Source organism: Ciconia boyciana, chromosome 3, assembly GCF_034638445.1.
Source record: "Ciconia boyciana chromosome 3, ASM3463844v1, whole genome shotgun sequence".
NCBI classification, from domain to species: domain Eukaryota; kingdom Metazoa; phylum Chordata; class Aves; order Ciconiiformes; family Ciconiidae; genus Ciconia; species Ciconia boyciana.
The window spans coordinates 77920373-77940217 of NC_132936.1; the positions used below are offsets into that span (position 1 = coordinate 77920373).

The following is a 19845-nucleotide window of genomic DNA, read 5'->3' on the forward strand; positions in this document are numbered from 1 at the left end:
CATCAGATTTTTTTTCAGAATGGTTCTTGAAAGATTTTTTTTAAGTAATGCCTTTTGACGGTGTTCGACAGCTACTGGCTAGTTTAATGTGAGCTGGAAGATACCTTAATATCCACCTCTGGAAGATACCTCTGGATATTCTTAATCCAGAATTGCCTTGAAGGGGGCTTAGTATACAATAACAGTGGATAATTAAAGACATACTAAATAATACTAACTTGTCTGACATTCAAAACAGTAAGTATGTGACTGTTAATTTACGCAATTGATCTGTTGCTTCTATAGGAGAAAACTTTAATCAGAAATTCTAAATGTGAAGTAAGCTACAGTGTTCTCCCTGACCAGGTGCTGCTACTCCTTCAGCATTTCTTCTGTTACATTATTTTTTCACCAGCTTTCTGCTCGTGAACTGCTACCATTAGAAGCTCAGTAGGAGCAAAAGTTTATGTTAATTTGCCTGACTGTAACTGCACAATTAAAGCAGTTTATCAGCAGGGGTTAGGACAATCAGTGTGTTCCGATGCTTCATGTTATAAAATTACTTCTGTTGTTCAAACAGATACTGTAATTAGTGCATCATTTTAAACTGGTTTTCTGCAGGGCTAGCTTGGAGTTTCAGCTGATAAAACCCTCTATTTTTGCTACTTACCTAAGCACTTATTTTGTTTGCAGGCTACTTCTAAAGTAGCAGCTTTTGTTGAAATGTTAATGTCAGGAGTGTATCATGTGAATACACTTGTGAATACAGGTTAGGGGGGTGGGTTGTTTTTAAGGGTGTTTTTGTTTATTTGTCACTGGTCAATCCTGTCAAGACTTAGATCCACTGGCAAAAACAGAAGGAGAAAACTCCATGTTTGTATTTACAATTATTACTACATACTAGCATTTAATACCTAGTTCTTACATAGATGAACAAGTTGCTTCATGTCAGATAATAAAGTTAACTCAGTGTTCTGCCCCTGGCACACATGTAATTAGATTTCACTTGGGCTAGTTTCATGAGACATGGTGAGCCAGTCTTTAAGTGGCAGTTACATGTTAAAACATGGTCCCTCATCTTCTCCCTTTCCCGGTTATAGCACTGACCTTGTGTTGGCACTCAGTAGCCCCTTACAATCTTATTCAACCCACTTGTCCAGCAGAAAATGGGGGGTAAGGGGGGTGTTTTTGCTGTATCAGTGCTTTGTCCTGGCTTTCTGAAAGGCTGGCGTGGTGCTGGGGCCAGTTCCAGTGGAGGAGTAAGGACTGCCTAGTAAGGGGAGCGAACCTTTTGAAGTTGCTAGATTGGTCACAAGAGGATACAATAAAACAACAGTAAGAGATGATCTCAAGTGATTTTTGTTTCATTAGGGCTAGAGCACTCATGAATGTGTATCAGCTGATGTGGAGTTATTTGTATATCTGTGACTTTTCAGTGCTTTATTCCTTGCACAGTATGTTACAGAAATCCTTTGTCTTCCAAATGTTTCTTTTCAACGATCTCTGCAGCAGACACCAAAAACTTAAAAATAAAATTCTGTAGCTCAGGTTGGCAGAAAGAAGTTATGAGAACAAAAGTTATGTTGAACAACACAAGATGGACAATTCTTGTGGCCCATGAAAGGTTGCGAGTAATGACTTAGTTTAGGGAAAAGAGCGTTCTTAGATTCCTCTGGCTTGGTTTTACCAATTCAACTGTGTCGACAAAAGGTTGTTAAGTAAGGTGTAATCTGTATTGAATGGTTGAGTAATGTTTCTCTTGGACTCATTAATTCAGACCTGACATTATTGCATGGCTACAATACATATCAACTCTTATTTAAAAATGCTTAAACTGGAGCATGACTAGAATTTGCTTACAATGACCTAATTTATCACTTTTTAGTGAAATTTAACTTTTGTTTCAAAGTTGCTTTAAATCAACATGTTCACTTTTTTTAATTCACACAGCTTCTTTTAAACTGCTTTTCCAATTATTTTTAAAACTATGAAATATATGTGAATGTTTTTATTATGGAAAAGAAACATTCACCTAGAACTACTGTCAGTTGTAGTGTACCTATAGCACAATTTATTAGACAAAATATATTGTGATAATTTTACTAAATAGCTGAATTTCTTCTCTCCATGTCTTACCTCCTCCATTTGACTGTGAGAAGTCGCTATGAGTGATTATACTGTTTCTTATATCTTAGGATAATTTTAATTAAAGTTCTTAGAATGTACTTGAATTAAACCCTTGTATGGTTTAAAAGACTAAAGCTATTCTGATGCCTTTTAATTTTAGCGTTCAACTTGACATTATATGCAAACGTTCTTCCCTTTACTCTAGCTTTTCTGTGTTTTTTGTCATTCAGTAAGGAGAGCAGCTTGTTGTAATAGGTTGGTGAAAACAGAATTTAATAACCTATCGCTTCAAGATGAGTGAGGATACTAAAGTTCATTCTCAACACTTCCTTGAGCCAGGGGCTTCATTTCTTTAAAAGGCTCCTGCTGTTGGTACTGAGCTGTGTTTGTATTTTCTAGTGGCCAACATTACTGGAAATCGTATGAGTTAGAGTGGAAAAAGTGCATAGGATGGGAGCTGCGCTTTTTTTAATACTATGGGCTATAGCTTTCTGAAAAAATGCCATGTGGAAAACTTCCTTCCACTCTCATCACATTGCATTCATTCTTTCTTTATTGTCTAACTAATAAATCCCTGCCTGCATATAAAGAGATACTAGGAAAGTATTCCTTTTCAGTGTTTATTTAATTTTCCTTTAATGGCATTCTGACAGATGGAAATGGCTGGATTCTACTTCACCAGTTTTTAATTTGTCAACTTATTTTTAGTCAGTCGGCCATATTATGGGGGTCTTTAGGCCTTTGTGGTGAGAAATAAAGTTTGAGATTTTTTAAAAAGTTCTTGATAAAATATTTTGTGATGGCTTGCTTTCTGAAAATATTTTCCCCTTTCACCATTTAAATCTTTTGAACAATTTCAATTAAGCTTGACAGGCACTTCTTTCCTTTGGGTTTAAAGTTTTTTGAAAATTATTGGCTAGACAGAGGAGAGGCCTAAGTTAATACCTCTAGTCGAGGGAAGAGATGTACTGAGTTTTCAGTTTACGTAGCTTACAGAAAGCTAGTAAGCTGCTGTCTCTTTCTTGTTAAGTCAATAGTTGAGGTATTAAGAAGGAAGCTTTGGGATAGGATGTGAAGATGTAAGTAGAAATGGCCTTAAAGGGCTGGGATGCAGGAGGTATCCATGACTTGCAGTTACTGTGGTAGGACGAGGGGTATGGAAAACACAGCACACAAGTCAACAAGGGACTGGACTTCAGTATTTCTCCTCATGGAAGCACTTTTCTAATATTAAAGCTTGGCTGTATAGATGCAAGTCAGTTGCATCCTTCACCCCCTAAATCCCTCCTCAAGAAAATAAAAAATAATTAGAAAAAAACCACACAAAAAAATCTGTAATTATGTTACTTTTTCTTTTCTTTTTGTGCAACTAAATTTTGAGGAGTTGTAGCAAGATTTTTTTTTTTTTTCCCAAGTACCTGATCCATTGACCTTAATAGCAAGATAAATATTGAGCAGTTTCTTCAAGTTCATTATTGTGTATAGGTACCCTGAGGATAATGAGTGTATACGCACAGGCAACAGAATGAAAGCAAAATCTGTTTACAGAATTAGGCTATATTTAAGGATACTGAAATTTCTGCCAAACGAAGAGCACAGTGAATTTTCATCTGCCAGTTATGTTGCTCTTAATGTTCTTTAATTTAGCAGACAAGATAGTTTGGTTGTAATTAAGCTTTTCTAATATTGTTGTTCCCCAAGGTTGTGGCATAAATCATTTTACTCCATAGTTTCCTGCACCTTCACTGCCTCCATTTTTCCTGCATAATTCTTCCATAAACAGTCTCTGGGATGCAGGAAAACCTCATGCTGTAAATTACTTCTTGTGTATGTTATATAATTTTGAATATATGCAATTGAATTTCTTTTTCCCCAAGTCTTTTATTCAGGTTTTCTGGTTTTCTTGGTGCTGTTTTTCTTCTATGTGCATACCCTTCCTGCTGTCGTAACAAATGTTTTTTGCCCAAAATAACTGATGGCAATTTCTGTTACTCCTCCCTGCTTTTTCTATAGGTAGACCTTGCAATCAGGCTGAATTGCTGAACAGTTGCTACTGAAGGACAAGAGGCAATGGGCACACTGAAATAAAAGAAATTACATTTAAACATAAGAGAAAGGTTGTGGGGTTTTTTTTGTTTGTTTGGTTTGTTTGTTTGTTTGTTTTTTATTGTGACTGAGCACTCGTTGAACACTGAACAGGTCGCCTGGAGAGGTTGTGGAGTCTCCATCCTTGGAGATATTTAAAACCTGGCCCTCAGCAACCCTGCCCTGAGGAGGGGTGTTGGACTGCGTGATGTCCAGGGTCCTTTCCCACCTTGGCCATTCTCTCGTTCTGTGAAGTGATCTGGTTGGTCTTAGCTGCAAGTCACTTGAAGATTCACTTTCTACAAAGTTATGCATCAGGACAACTTGTAGTCATTCTCTCCTGCCCATCTTTTAGCCATTTTCTCCCCAAACAATTTCAAAAGAAAACCCTGATCAACCCTTAAAGTCTTGGACCATATTTCGTGAGTCTTAAGAAAGACACCTTCCAACCTGAATTCCAGATATATTCAATTTACCTGTTCAGCCCTTTCTATAATAAAACAGGGTTGGGAAAAGTTGTTTTCAACACTTGTTGCACAGAAGACTAGTTTAATTTAAGTAAAGATTTTACTTGGGGAAAAATACATTTTCCTAAACTATCCTTTCAGGATTTAAAAGGAGAATGAGGTAGCATTAAAAATTGCAGCTCTTAACTGCAAGAGATTGCAGGTTATCTCTCCTCCCATGAGCCTAGCCCTGTCATACATTTTGCATCTGACTTTCTGTTTGAATGAATGACCTAGTGTAGATCTCAATTTCCCGCTTTTGGTAAAAACAAACAAATAAATAATTGAACATACGTATTGGTATAACTTCACACTATCATTTTCAGTAAACCAAAAGACATTTCTTGGCAAACTGTTAACCCACTAAGAACGCAATCTTGTGGGACAGGATGGAAGCAGTGGAGGAATTCTAAGCCATGGTCTGATGAGGTAGAACAGAAGAAATTGGAAGCCCATTCCAAACTCTATTCTCTTATTTTTTTGACTAATTGTTTTTTCAAAACATATTGTGTGGACTTTTATTCTTAACCTTTCTTTCAGTCTTACCATTTGACTTAAGAAATAGTACTCTCCACAACAACAGGACTTTTATTAATGTACTAGAACACTTCATGACCACAGAAGAGCATATATAGAACTAGTCATATACTAGTTCACTTACCATACTGATAAGTATTTGTATGATTGTTTGTGCTGTGAGGTCTGACTTTAATAGCTCGTGTGATTATTGACCTTACACACAACGTGTTCCATGTAAAAGTAAATTAGGGGGTGTATAATTTTTTGTGGAAAAAAAATCTACAGTATCATCTATTTATTGTCCGTTGTGCAGCTTTTTTAAAAAAAAAAGAAAGCTGAACCAAAAAATCCTTATGCTGCAACAGAATAATTTGAAGTACAGCACCAATAGCTGAGATTACGTTATCAGCTATATGTTAAATTTGAAATATTTGAATACCGAATAACAGAGAGGCAGGCTCCCTTGGTTTATATAACAAAGAAAGTATTTTTCTGTATTCTGAAAGTTACAAATCAGGCATACATCCACTATAACAATGTGCAGTTTATTTTTCATTGCTAACAGGTGGTAACTCCTCCAAATCTTCCAAGTTTTTGAGACTTTGCAGCATATTATTTTCATTATGAAAGAAATCGATGCAATGCAGTAAGGCCCCTTTATATTTGGCCCCACACTATGTGTAAGCATGCCATTTCACTGCGTGGTAGCTAAAACTGCATTTAGACATTCCTTTTCTTTTAGGAACAGACCTTGCTGTTTCACTTGGGGCACCTTTCCTTGTCATTTATTCCTCCTGCCTTTTTTTTTTTTTTGCCTTTTTTTTCCCCGCCTTTTTTTTTTCTTCTTCTTCTGTGGTACTATAGTTGTGCAGGTTATCATGCTTCTCATGTGTTAGTAACTGGTCCCTTTCCCATTCTAGCGTTGTGTCAGCTCACCACCAGTCAGTGCAAGAAGAGGTAGCGGCATATTCCTTGCTCTGCCCTCTGCTGGTTTATGAACCTTCTCTCATTCATCATACCTGTAACGTAATACTTTGTACTACCTCGTATTAATAGAGCTTGTCACCAGCTTAAAAGAAAACAACTCACTCCTGCTTTAGATTAAAAAAAATAATAATAAATTGAATTGTTTAAATAGTAATAGGGGAGTTTTGATCATGATTGAGTGAAATAAGCTGCAAATACCTTGTGGTAGATAGTTCTTTCAAAGATTAAATTACAGCAGAGAACATGTTATAACTCAGCTGCGCTTTGCGTCAGGTTCTGTTTTATAAATGAGAGTTATTTTTCTCTCTTTCTTTCTTCAGCTTCTGAAATTCACAGACATATTTTCACAGCCACCATTGTTTAGAAAAGTGGCTAAGATAACATTTAAAAAAAAAAATCACTGTAGCTGATAGTATGGAGTAGTGCGTATGTGCACATGTTACATGAAGAATAGTGAAAATAAATTTCCTTCAAAGTACTGATTCTTTTACATAAATTTTCCATACGTCTCTCATGGTTCTATTTTTTTCCCCCATTTTTATCCTTGTCTATTCCACAAAATATTTCAGACTTAAAGCAGCTGAATTAAAGATAGAACGTTCTAAGGAACAGTGCTCCCTCGGGTATATATGAATGTAAAGTACTGCAAGTATTTGTTGGTACTAAATCTTCAAACATTTCCTCTGCATGTCTGATTTCCTGGAAGAATTTTAATGAAATTTGGTGAAAAAGACACATTTACAATTAACTTTGTGTGTCTTAATTTTTTTTTTTTAACATGTGAATTGTGGTCAAGCCATAAATGTTTGTTTTACAAATAGGAGGCTCTTTTATTATGCCCAGGATTTTAAGTTTTAAATAAGTGTTTTTGTTTATGCGGGCCTTTAGATTCAAAAGTTGTAGTAAACCTTTTGCATTTACTAAAGTTTTGATTCTCCCCTCCCCTTTTTTTTACTTGTTTTATTACATATTAAATATTGTCAAATTTAAATTATGTTTCTGGGAAATTTAGCTAGCTTTATTCACTGTTTAATAAAAATGGAATTGGGAAGTTTCTTTTGTGTTGTGTTCATTATCTGATTTTTTGAAAGACTGGATACTTGAATGTGTTACTTAAATTTACTGATACCTGTTGTTTAAAACTGTTTACATTAAAATGTTTTCTTTAGCTTGCCCTCCCTTTCTGAAAACATTAAGATTTATCTTTGTGATTATTAATGCCGTCGATGCAACAGAGTACCTGTGTAATGGTGACAGTCTTGTTACATGCTCTTCTGTGACTTCAGTATTAAAGCCTTGTCATCTCCTCCTCTCTGCCCTTCATCCAGTACATGTAGCTCTGCTTTGAAAATTGCAACTTCTGTTCCTTTTGTAATGTTTGATTCTTGAACCTTTTCTTCATGAGTATTTAAAAGTGATTTTTAACACTGAAGAATTGCTCTCTTTTCTTGTCCTTTGGAGTGATTCAGATGGAGTTTCTATATATGGTGTCCATTTCACTTTTCTTGAAAATATGTTTGCTTAACCACCAGTATGTTTTATGTCTAACCTGTGAAATGCTCCAAAGAATATCAAAAGCAGTACTGTGTTTGTAGTACTTCTTGTTCTTGTTCCATTGTTTGGTTGGGAAAGGTACTCTAAGAAAAAACATTTGTTTCATAGTCTTAAAAAAAAAAAAAAAAGTAAGAAGTTCCAAAACAGAAACAAAATCCCCAAAAAGATATTTTGAAGCCCAGGTTCTTGTTAAGTAACCACATAAAACAACAGTCTCCACAGTATGAAGGAGTCTTTCCCATCTCGCTGAAAATACAGTTCGTAGTATTCACAGAATTGAGTTTGTCTACTGTTCATGTAGTTGTTTTATACAGACTGTAACAATGCTTCATAGCTTCCATGTTTTAATTTTTTTAGGAGGAACAGAACCGAGGCAAGCCCAACTGGGAACACCTGAATGAAGATTTACATGTACTTATCACTGTGGAGGATGCTCAGAACAGAGCAGAAATAAAACTGAAGAGGGCTGTTGAAGAAGTAAAAAAGTTACTGATACCTGCAGTAAGTATTTGTATGCAAGTCTTCGATTTCCATTTCCAGAAGTTACTTCTGAAATACAATTAATACTGCAGCAGTAAGAGTAAGCCTGCAGAGCAGCATCCTGAAATGAAATTTAGATATTATTTTGTAATGCTCTAGTGATCTTTAAAATGTCTCATCCTGGATCAAATTATTCCTGAGAACAGAATAATATTTTTAAGAAATGTTAGATTTTTTGCCTGTTTTAGATATAGATGCAGGAAATTCTTACCACCTTTAAAAGGCGGTGCTGAACTGTTACAAAAACTAGCTTTCTCACCTTCTTTCAGTATAAGGATGCTTTACTTTAAGACTGTGCTTTTATGTTTTGCTTTGAGATGATTCTGATACTTTAAGAAAAGAAGGCATGTTTTCTTAGTTCATCACATTAAACACATTCCAAAAAGAACAAAACCCTTCAGGAACACAGTATCAAAAAACTTTGCTATCAATATACTGGGGAAAAATAAACATAGTGAAACTGGAAAATGGGTTGTCTTTCTCATTTCCTGATAATATAAACTGCTTTCTGCCCAGCCAGATGACTTAAAGGCTTTTGCAGGGACCAGAACTACCCTGTGAGAGCCCTTCTTTTATATCTGCTCTGTATTCTCACTCAAAGCAATGTGACTCAGCATGTCTGTATAGTGCGTCCCATGCCGTTAACTTGTATCTTGCGCTGATTTTTGACACCACTTTTGTGCCATTATAAAATGGTAAAAATAAATTATATCTTTTTCAGTGGAGGAAAAATTTTCCGTATTACAAGGAAAAATTTAGATTATCTTGTGAAAGAAAGTAGTAGGTGATATTAAAATGACCTAGTGATTATGGGTGCTTAGTGAATAGATGCTGTCTGTGAGGAAACTTGTGGTGACATGTGCTGTATAAGCAAATTTATTCAGAACGCATTTTTAAAAGTTAGCAAAGATAAGGAGGGAGACTTAATTTTTAAATTAACAAAATATGGTAGAGTATTAAGCAGGAAGTATGAAAAAAAATGTAATTTAGACCTCTTCATGTTGCATATTGTCAATCTCTGAAAGTGGAAGACAACTAGAGAAAGCAGATCTTGAGAATTTATTGATTTGCTAAAGAGATCTTGAGCACATTAGGAGTGAGTTTATAGTCAGGATTAGAAATGGTAATAAGAAAAGGACTTTTTATACAGGCAAAACTTGAAAGCCTTATGTTCATTCTCTAACTACTATGCAGCAAATAGTTTAAAAAACACACAGCTCAAACTTTGGTGTGACACAGAATTAATTTTGTCAAATGTTTGTTGATTCTTCTACCTCCCTCTTATTGCTGAATAATAGGACTGAAGGGTCATGTTCAAGATGACCTGATAAGGTCACAAAACCCCAATACGTCTGAAGTACTAACGTGTATACTCTGTGTATGTTTGTGTTATGCTTGGTTTCTGGAGCTGGTGTATGGGTGTGTTTTGAGCCTCCAAAAAAAAAAAAAGAATACGTTAGTAGTTTTTCATTGTGATAGTGTCAGCCAGCTCTTCGTCTTGAAAATATTCTGCCTCGTTTAGTAATTTAATCAGTTGGGGGGAGCTCTATAATCCTGATTACAGATTATTGTTTTTTTTCCCTTTAGAAGAAAACAACACAGGGCGAACTATTGTCCAAATATAGCATCAGTTGAAAAACACTTTGTCGGTTCATTTCATTAACATCTTTATATATTATCTGCAGGCATAACAGATTTTGGCGGTGCTTATTACATGCGCAAGAGTTAAAGGTCTATTGGCTCTCATTTCTGAAAATTATGCCTCGTTGAAACAGGCATGTGTAGCACATACTAATGGATTAGTATATAGGTGAACTTGGTTTTTGCACTACCTATTGCATCTGTTCAATTAGTATAAAAAAAAAGTCTGTTTAATCAAATTATGGTTTCAGGCAGATTGAGAGTTGAAAAATTCTGTTTTAGGATTAAAGGATATGAATTGAAAACTTCTGTGAAGGAAGCCATAAAGCCTTAAATAATGAGGGTAAGCATAAGGAAAAAAAGAAATCCTAGCTAATTATATAAGATGGGGGAAATTGTGAATGTTGGAAGATTCCAAAGATGCTCTGAAATGTGTGAATGGAAAATTGGAAATTCCCTTTCACATGGTAGAACACCTACAACTATTACTGTTTTCCAAATAAATGTCAGATGCTTAAAGTTGATAAAAAATACTAATGTATTTCTGTTTTATATCCATCCAACTTGAATAAAATTTGAGATTATGTAGGAGAGAAGATTCAGTCTCATTCTTGCCATATAGTGGCAATGCTTTGGTTTTCTGAGATACATTTCAGAAAAGCAAGCTAGTGTTAGAGATGGGAATGAGTTACTAATTTCTTGGAATAATCAGTTATTTTTATACTCGAGATATTAAAAAGCCTAATTACATTTTACAGCAACAGTGCACAAATAGGCATATTTCTAAAATGGATTTCTATGTGAAGGTACTTGGGTCAACAGAGACCATTTCAGTAGTACAGTGTGTTTCTTCTCATCTCTCTGAATCTGGATCACTAGTTAATTTTTTTTCCTTGTGGATGTGAATTAGTAATTTCCATTCCACTTGCTCTTGGATTTTTACCAAGATGATGGTATAGTTAAACAGTGTATCTTTAGAAATAAAAAGGACAACTTGAGGAAGACTGGCTGAACAAGCCATTTTTTCTCTCTAAGGAGAAAGGCCAAAACTGTTTTTTTTTAATTATTATTTTGTATTTAATTTACATTTCTTTGGTATGAAGCTTTTTGTTTATTTTGGCTGTACTTCAGGTTCTATAGGACTAATTCTTTTCCTCTTCCTATAGTTCAGTGAGATACTGGTCATTATCTGGACCTGCAAGATCATATGGTACTGCTCCTTTCATGTTTTTCTCTGAAAAAAACCAGAAAGAATAAAGCAGTCTTCAGGCTTTTGGGATCACATTGAGCTGTACCATCCTTATGCATCCTTCTAAAGATCATCCTACAGGTTTTTCCTCTCTTCATTGTGAGAGCTTTGACAGTTTATTTGTTATTTGCAAGAATTCAGTAAGGATAGGCGGTTTTCTTGCAAAAGAAAGAAAAGCTCTGGATTGTGCGCTGCAGAATGTAAGAAAAAATGCAGAGCCTGTGTAAGGGGACGTATGTAATAATTAAGTATAGCATACCAAGTTAGTGTCATGAAGGGTTTGGAATTATTCTTTGAGGTCCTGGGCAGTAGGGCTGAATTCCTCTGCTAGAAATATGTGAGGCTTCTACATGTTCTAAGAAGCGTTGAATAAACTCCGCTAGCTGAATGTGTTTTCTAGATGCTCCTTTTGTTAGACGTATGTCCAGGTCTCTAATTACTAATTCACCTTTATACTAACTGTTTTTATATAGGATGAGGCACATACAACAGAATTCAAATTTCAGGCAAATACTTTTTACCCCTTTTTCCTTTGACTCCACATTCTTCCTATGCTATGCTTAACAAATAATAGAGTAGTAAAATTCAGAATTAGAGCAACTGTGTAAATACCTGAAAATTGCCCAAGAGACTGAAGCAGTTGCTGAAAGTGATTGACTGAATCTTCTTGAGTTAAGGTTTTACTATTGGGTGAATTTACTGTGGCCTGAGGGGCTGGTAAGGTTAAGTGCAAGGCACTACTGGAAAAGTAGAAGTAGGAGCAGTGAACAGAACACTTAAAAGATGTGTTAACCAGGGCAGTACGATAAGAAATACTGGCTGTTTTCAGAGGAAAATAAGTAACTTAACACTGTAAGATCTTGTATTTCACTTTACTTGTAGCGCAATAAAAACAGCCTCACGAAGTTGCAACTGTATTCTAGATCATGGAGAAAATGTGGAAAACCTGTGCTGATGATGGCTGCCTTCAGCTGTGACAAAGGATGGGACTGGGAAAAACCTTAAGAATTATATTTTTATGTCAAAAGATTAAAACCAATAACATACACTGTTTATAAAGCAAAGGATTATTTTATTCTGTATAGTAGAAGGCAGAGGAATTAAGACCGAAGTAAATAGTGGAAGGAGATCTGGGGAAGTGGGATTTGATTTTCACCTTGAAGATAATGTTAGCCATCTTTTTGCTATGAAGAAAAAATATCGTTGAATAAAAGAATCAAACTATTCACTGTAAGCATCATGATACTCCTCTTTATGTTTAGTGTTTTGAAACATAGTATGCCAACAAAAATATCAGCAAAACTTTGTATGAAGATGTAATGTAAATAGCTACAACAAATGTATGTGACCCAATGGTTAAACAAAAATATCTGTGTTAAATGGGATACGGTCTCTTCTTCAGTATCTGTTGCTTTAAATTGTGAAGAGTTGTTAGAAAAACACAGTACAAGCATTTTGTGGTTACACTGCATGGCTTGCTTTGCTAAACAAGTGAGTCTTTTCCATGGTAGTCCTGCTAACGTGCAAGGATTTTACTCACAGACTTTATTCTTCCGAATGCTCACTGTACTCCTTATCAAAACAGCAGCAGAAAATGGCATTCTAGTGTTTCATCCAGTTTAATGTGCTGTATACTGCATGATTTTTACAAATTGGAACGTTCTTTATAGTGATGCTTGGTATGTAAGTACTCACTAACTGTTCTCCTTCTGTTTACTCCCCGTTACTTGAGGTGTTATTTTGATGGTATTTCTATTTTTAGTCACTCCTATATACAACACATTTTCTGTATATAACAGGAGAGAATATAATGAAGGGGCAATAGTATTGGCAGAATGCTTTATTTTTCAGTTGGTTAAGTTGAAACCATGTATTTCCCAAAGACTGCCTTCAGCAAGTGTGATAGGGTGGGGCTTCTTTATTAATAAAAGTACATTTCTAATAGCTTCCTTATAAGTGTAGTTGTAAATTTCCATTGTGGTTAATTTTCAACTTCTTAAAATAAATTGAAGGATGCCTTAATTTTTACCCTGAGAACTTTGTGTGCTGTGAATTTCATAGCAAAAACCTAATACAGAACAAAGAACTTTAAGAATTTTTAATCGTCCTTCAGCTTTAGTTAAAAAAGTGGATATTGTAATGCTGTACATAATTTGTTGCCCTGTAGCTAAGACTAGCAAAAGCTTGACATTTGAAAGATATTAGGAGAAGATTTCATTTGTTTTAGCCATCTAAAAAGCCACAATAAATTCTGCATGCAAGTTTGACTTCCCTGAATAGCTCTTTCTAACACATTTCTGCATGGTATGCTGGTTTTATATTTTTGCTTTCACAAGTGAGACTATAGTGCTGCCTTCTATAGTCTCCGTGTTGAAATGTTGGTCATGCTGTGCAATCCATTGTTTGCTGCTTGTTCAATTAAAGTTATGAAATGAATAAGTGATACAGTAGCAGAAAAAGGACATTGCTGTCCTTAAAAGCTTTTTAGGAAATTCCTGCATTACATCTGTTTTGTCAGTTCAGATGCCAGTCTCTCACAGTGCACGTCATGTAAATGATCAAAAGGGAAGCTCTGTAGGTAGGGTAATGAAGCAGCCAAACTTCCTGGGAGTGACTGCTAGATAACATGTGGTAAACTTTTTGATGTGGAGGAGAGGTGATAGTGTATTATTTTTAGTAGTGTGAAGCAGACTTAATGTTTCCATGACAGTATGAACCAAGGGCTGCTGCAGTCCTGCCATTCCTTCATGATTTGCTGTTCCTGCTTCCTGTTTTGCATCAGAAAGTACTGGCCTTCATCTGACCGTGTAGCGAGTCCATTTGGTGGAGAGCATAACCTTGGATTAGCTGACTTGCTACGGAGTCAGTTTTGTTTTAGTACTGACAGAAGTGACGGAATTAGAACACGCAGCCAGAAAAAAATGGGATTGCGGCAGACCACCCTTAAACTTAAACTTCTGTAGAACTGCAAGTGAGTATGTTCACCTGCAGATAGGATGAGAACAAAATAATCAGAAACTCAGTGCAGTAGAATATGAAAGTGGAAAACAGGAGAGGAAAACCCACTAGTATGTCCAGTATGTACTGGTAATTTCAGTAGCTTGTTCACAAGTTGAATAAAGAATTAGTTATGTTGAGCAGTCCTTAAGTAAATTCTGGTATGCATTTTAATGGTCTTATTCCGCTGAGAGTTTTTACTGTAATGCAAGTCTGAGTTTTAAAAATGAGGACCAGAATCTCTTACACCAGTTCACACTGGAAGTGTTTACGTATTGTACTTGATATGCATGCTACTGCAGTGTTAAATTTTTGAGCTCACACTAGTATTGACTATTAACAAAATTACTTCAGGCCAGCTGCATGAAGCAGCTCTCTGCATCATTGTGTACTGTGATGGAAACTCTGTAGACCAGTGGTTCATTACCACCAAAATAAAGTCTGTTGATGGAAATGATTTTTTAGACCATATTTACTACAAGATATCTAGGCGATTTGCAGCTTAATTGAATTAAACCTTGTTTAAACTCTGTTAAATTCCTCAACTCTCCTGAAATGATCTTCATAGTACTAAGGAGAAAACTAACATTATTAATCAGAATAATTAATCAGAATGTTGTTCAGGAGAATAATTTTGAAAAGGGACATAAAATCTGCTCTTTTATATTATGATTATAAATTGGTTTTCAACTTCCAACTTTCAAAAAGTTGGCAAATAATGAGAAGGTAAATATAAATTTATGATGCTCTGTGCCCTCATATATTTCAGTTGATTGTTTTACAAATTTGGACATGTAGTCATAATCAGATATACTTATGTAAATATGTCTAGTTTTATTAGCTTAGAACTTAGGTAGCAGTTCATACTGATTCTTGTTCTCCCTAGGCTCCTCTTATACTAATGGGGGAAAGAAGCTCCTGCAACAGTTATTTCTAAGCACCTTAATCCAGCTGTTACTCTGAATCTTCTTCTGGACATCTTTGATGGCTTCTAGAACCCAGGGGAATCAGTTGATTGTGCCTACATACAGTTACTGTTGAATACCCTATCTCTGTCCCCTTTTCATCCTTCTCCAAAATATTTATTGGAGATGTATATCACTCTCTTCTGTATTCATTTATTTAAGGTGTTACAAATGTTTAACTTGAGAAATGGTAATAGTAATTTCTGAAAAAGACCTTGGGAAACCTACAAAAGTGTCTCTTCTCAAAGAGAAACAATGAAGCTCTGTTGCCTGAAACTCAGTAGGCACATGCCCTTCCAAAGCAGGATTATGCATTGATTAGGAGCTCTAATTAGGTTCTACAGGGGTTTTGTCTGTCTCTCAGAAATGTGCTTAATCTATTTAGGTAGACATAGTTGTGGAAGAAAAAATGACATGGCACTGGTAATTAATTTTGTGGTATCTGTAACTTTTTTTCATTCTTCATTCCATTTTTTAAACTTGCTTCCTCTATTCTTGGCAATTTTTCCCCTGCTCCCTGTAGTCTTTTTTAATTTTTCTTCCATATCTTTGTTCTTTTTCTATTGATGGTCCCGGAGCAGAACATGCAAGCTGGGATCTTTATATAAAATCTTGTTAAAGTATTTCTCCCCTTATGCAAGAAGTAGATGATGAAGCTATGATTCTCCATGTCTGTTCATCTTGATCAAGATTACAAGAAAACTACAACAAATTAGCCATGCATTATTTTCCTTACCCTTAATTTCTAGTTACAGTTGGTCTCTTAGATTCCCGTTTTACTTAATATTTTTGACCTCAAATTAACTGTACTTGTCAGTGGATTTTCTGTGATAATTTGACTTTTAAATTTGTATATACATGTCTTAACTGTAGTTGAATTTTATTGATCTTGGGTACCAAAAGTTGTTTGTTGGTTGGTTGGTTTTCTTTTTTGAAATCACAGCCTTATACCTAGGTGGAAGAAATGCTAATTGTAGAAATGTGATTCCTGGAAGACATAGTATAAAGATTCGAAATTTGTTGTCCTGCACTTCTAACACATTTTTATACTAAATATTAACCAGATTATATTAAGGAGGTCAGATCACTTTATGTACAAGTCATCTTGGCAGTGGTTTCTGGAGGGATCTTAGCAATTGCAAAGATTTTTGTGTGAAGTAATAGTAAAGTAACCAGTAAACATTTCCCTTTTCCAGCTATTTAAAGCATTCTTTATTGCCAACGTTAGTTTCGAAATCTAGATTTCTAATTATACAAAAATAAAGCTTGTCATACAAACTTCTGTGGTTTAATGCTGACAGATGATTTATAGACTTCAAGTTGCTCTACATTATGCTATTTTGACATCAGAACACAGAAAATTCTAACCTTTGGAAAAGTGTCCAGGACTTTTCACCTACTATTCAATAGAAAACTTAAGTGTTTCTTTTTTAGTACAGTACAGAAATGCTTGAGCTTCCCGTGGAGGACTAGTAAGATTTCTCTTTTCTTTCATAAGTTGTTTATAGGCTAAGGCTTTAATATGGGAATGTTCTGGACCCTGTTATCAGGAGAAACATAGGTGAGCATGATATAAGAGATTGGAGCTAACTATTTTAAATAGCTTACATCATTTTGGACTGGGGCATTTGTAACATACCTTAAATTAAACTGGTGACTAGTAAACTGCCCTGGAAAGTGAGATTAGATGAGATGTTACTGGAAGGTTGCATTGCTTGGAACACAGTTATTAATGAGAAGCGTTTAAGACTCCATGAAGTAGTACATTTTTGTGTGTGTGTTGTTGGAAATGGTATGGTTTTTATTTTTTTCTTATATCTGATGTATTTTAATAAGTATTTTAAAAGCTCTGCCTTATTTTCAAACATACTTTATTAATAGGTATAACTTAATGAAAACAGAACTGCCTTCTACATCTTTAGTATTACCGTTATTAGCTAATTTTTAGTATTTCCACAACATCTGTGTACATAGTAAGTTATGTTCATCAAATTCAACTTCTGTTGGAAAGTGAAGTGTGTTTTAAATTCCAAATCACTTTGGAATTGCTGGATAGATGGAAATTGGAACACCAGCAAATCTTAGGAAAAAGTCAGGGGTCTCTAATACTATATCCAGTCCTTTGATATTGCAGCCTCTTATAAATGGATTGGAAGTTGTAAAGTTTTCTTTTTGACCAAACATAGCTGTAGATACTAAGGATTTCAGTTGCTTTGTTTATAAATAAATAAATCTGGCCTTCAATAGACACTTTTCTGCAGTCTCCAAAATTGTACATTGCAAATCCTTTTTCACGAGACTAAAAAATTAAAACCCCAAACCCCACCATTTGGAGTTGGCTGTCTATGTTAGGCAGCCAGTGACCTTATTTTTCTGTATCTGCTAGTCTGAGCTTTTAGTTTTTAATGAATAGACCTATAGCTGCTAGGGTCTTAAAGAAAAGTTTCAAAGTTTTAAAATGAGAGCTTGCTTGCTTAGTTTGTTAGAATTTATAATCAAAATCGGTGCTATCAACAGAGATGTGTTGAATAATAAAATCTTCATGTCATATTGTGCAGGAAAGCTGTTTGAGAGAGTGTAACCACTTGTTTTGCCTTGGAAAATAAATTATGAAAGACAAAGGGAGCCAAGAGGATTGTCTGAATTTCTCTCACATTTTTAACTCACTGTAGTACGTATGGTAATAATGTGCCCATCTGATTTTTCAGTTAATGGTATTTCTTGTCATTTGGAATAGGTAGACTATTGCTGTAGTGTTGAGAAGAATACTGTTTCTTCTTAAGTCTGCAAAAGCAAGGCCTGTATTTGCCTTTCAGTAGTCATTCCTGAAATTACTGATTGATTTCCAAAGAAGGTGGTTGGGCTGTAGAGAGGGACTCCTTTAGTGATTCTTGCAATATGATCCCCTGTCTTAGTGGATGGTGGAGAACTTTTCAGAGAGACACTTTATTACTCATCAGTGAGAAAAGCTTCAGGGAAATCTGTTACTTTTGAAGATCCAAAGGTCAATCAGATTCAAGAAAGATACACATTAAAAACATCAGGTTTTCAAAATTCCTTTCGCCCTAGAAACACTTGTTTTCCCCTATGCTAGCAAAGACACTCTTTAAATAAATGTTAACTTCCTCATCTGTAAAGTGTCGTGATAGCTCCTTACTGATTTGTAAAATACTCTGAGGGGTAAATGTTTACTTAAAAAATTTATAGGAAAGGTCATTACTGGAACGCTAGTTCTTTTGTAACGATCTGCAGTTTTTCAGGTGCCCTGAAACAGAAGAAGGAGCAAAGTTTGTGTTATCCTGTAAGGTTGGAGATTGTGGGGGAAACTGAAGGGTTCTTGGTGTTCATGCAGAAAGTTGTGCTAATTAGATAGTTTCATTGATTTCAGCTTAGAATTAATTTTAAATTATCTTGGAAACTGTTTTGTTGCATAAGCCTTCATGTAAATTCTAAGTATTACTGAAATATTTTTGTGGAGGAACTTTTAAAATTATGTATATCCAGCTATGTAACTTTTGTGCTTCAAGGCTTTGGTAAACCAGGTATTAAATGATATGTCTTGTCTTGTATTAGAAAGTAAATGGGAATCTTAGTAGTTTTGCAGAGTCACCTAGGAGTCATGCTCAACTGGGCAGCCTTAAAGGGACTCTAACAGTACCATTTGAGAAAATGTGATCTCTTGTTCCTGTGTAAATCATATTGCAGTGCTTGGAAAATAAAGTGAAGCGTCTAAGATGCTAAAGCTGGTAAATAGTGCGATTTATTCTTACTATGCCGTGCTTTACATTCTGTATATTTTGCAGCTGTTAGAAGTAATCTGTTTGTAGCAGTCCCAACTTATAAATGTTAATAATCATTAAGTAATACTTTCTTTCACTACTTACTGTAGCTGGGATTTTTTTTTGAAAGATCCTAAGTGAGTCCAGTAACCTGATCCCATTAAAATTAATAGTACTTTGTACATCTGAGGTATACAGGCTCTTCTAAAAATCCTAGTCTAGGTTACTTTTAGGAACTTGAAAGTAAGATGCATGATTGTGCGAATATGATAGCAATGATAAATGGTTTAGGTTCGATATCTAGGAATTGATTTTTACTAAAAGTCTCAAATTGATTTGGAAACTTTAGAAATCTTTGCTAAGACAACTTTTATGATGATGTAGCTGAGACATAATCCCCAACATACTCTAGGTGCTGGTTTTATTTATTTTTGCTGCATTTTAATCTGTTTAAGCAGTTTCCTTCAGATGTGAATCACACATACCCTTTCAGCCAAATGTTAAGGTTGTGGGGAACCAAGGTAACTAGCTATATGACTAAATGTCATTTAATGAAAAGCACCTGTGGTTTATTAGATTCAGTAAACTGTTTCTGATGGAGGTGGCTCTAGTAGCTCTTAGGGGAAAAAATCCCCACTTACTCCTTTTGGTGTTCTGATATCAGTTTGGTTTTTTATAAGCTTTGCTTTTTACTTTAATAATTTCTTTCACAGAAGTGTCAAAGTAGAATCCTGTTTAATTAAAACGGTTTATTAGCAGGGAACCTTAACTGGCATAAGAACAGTAAATATTGCTCCTTTGTGACTTCTCTAAACAGCTTGTCTTTCGAGGCAAGTTTATGTAAAAAGTAGAAAAATGAAGTTTTGTCTTTAAAGGTCTTTAGAACATCAGCCTGTTACTTACGATTAAAAAAGAAA

General features: G+C 35.1%; 1 protein-coding gene across 11 annotated transcripts in view; it reads left to right on the forward strand.

The window, feature by feature from the left end:
- QKI (QKI, KH domain containing RNA binding) overlaps positions 1-19845 on the forward strand; it is a 160182-nt gene that overhangs the window by 104025 nt on the left and 36312 nt on the right. For all 11 annotated transcript variants that reach the window (XM_072856222.1, XM_072856228.1, XM_072856223.1 and 8 more), the window contains one exon: positions 8115-8258. In XM_072856222.1, the coding sequence (XP_072712323.1) occupies positions 8115-8258 (144 nt within the window). The remainder of the gene's footprint in view (positions 1-8114; positions 8259-19845) is intronic.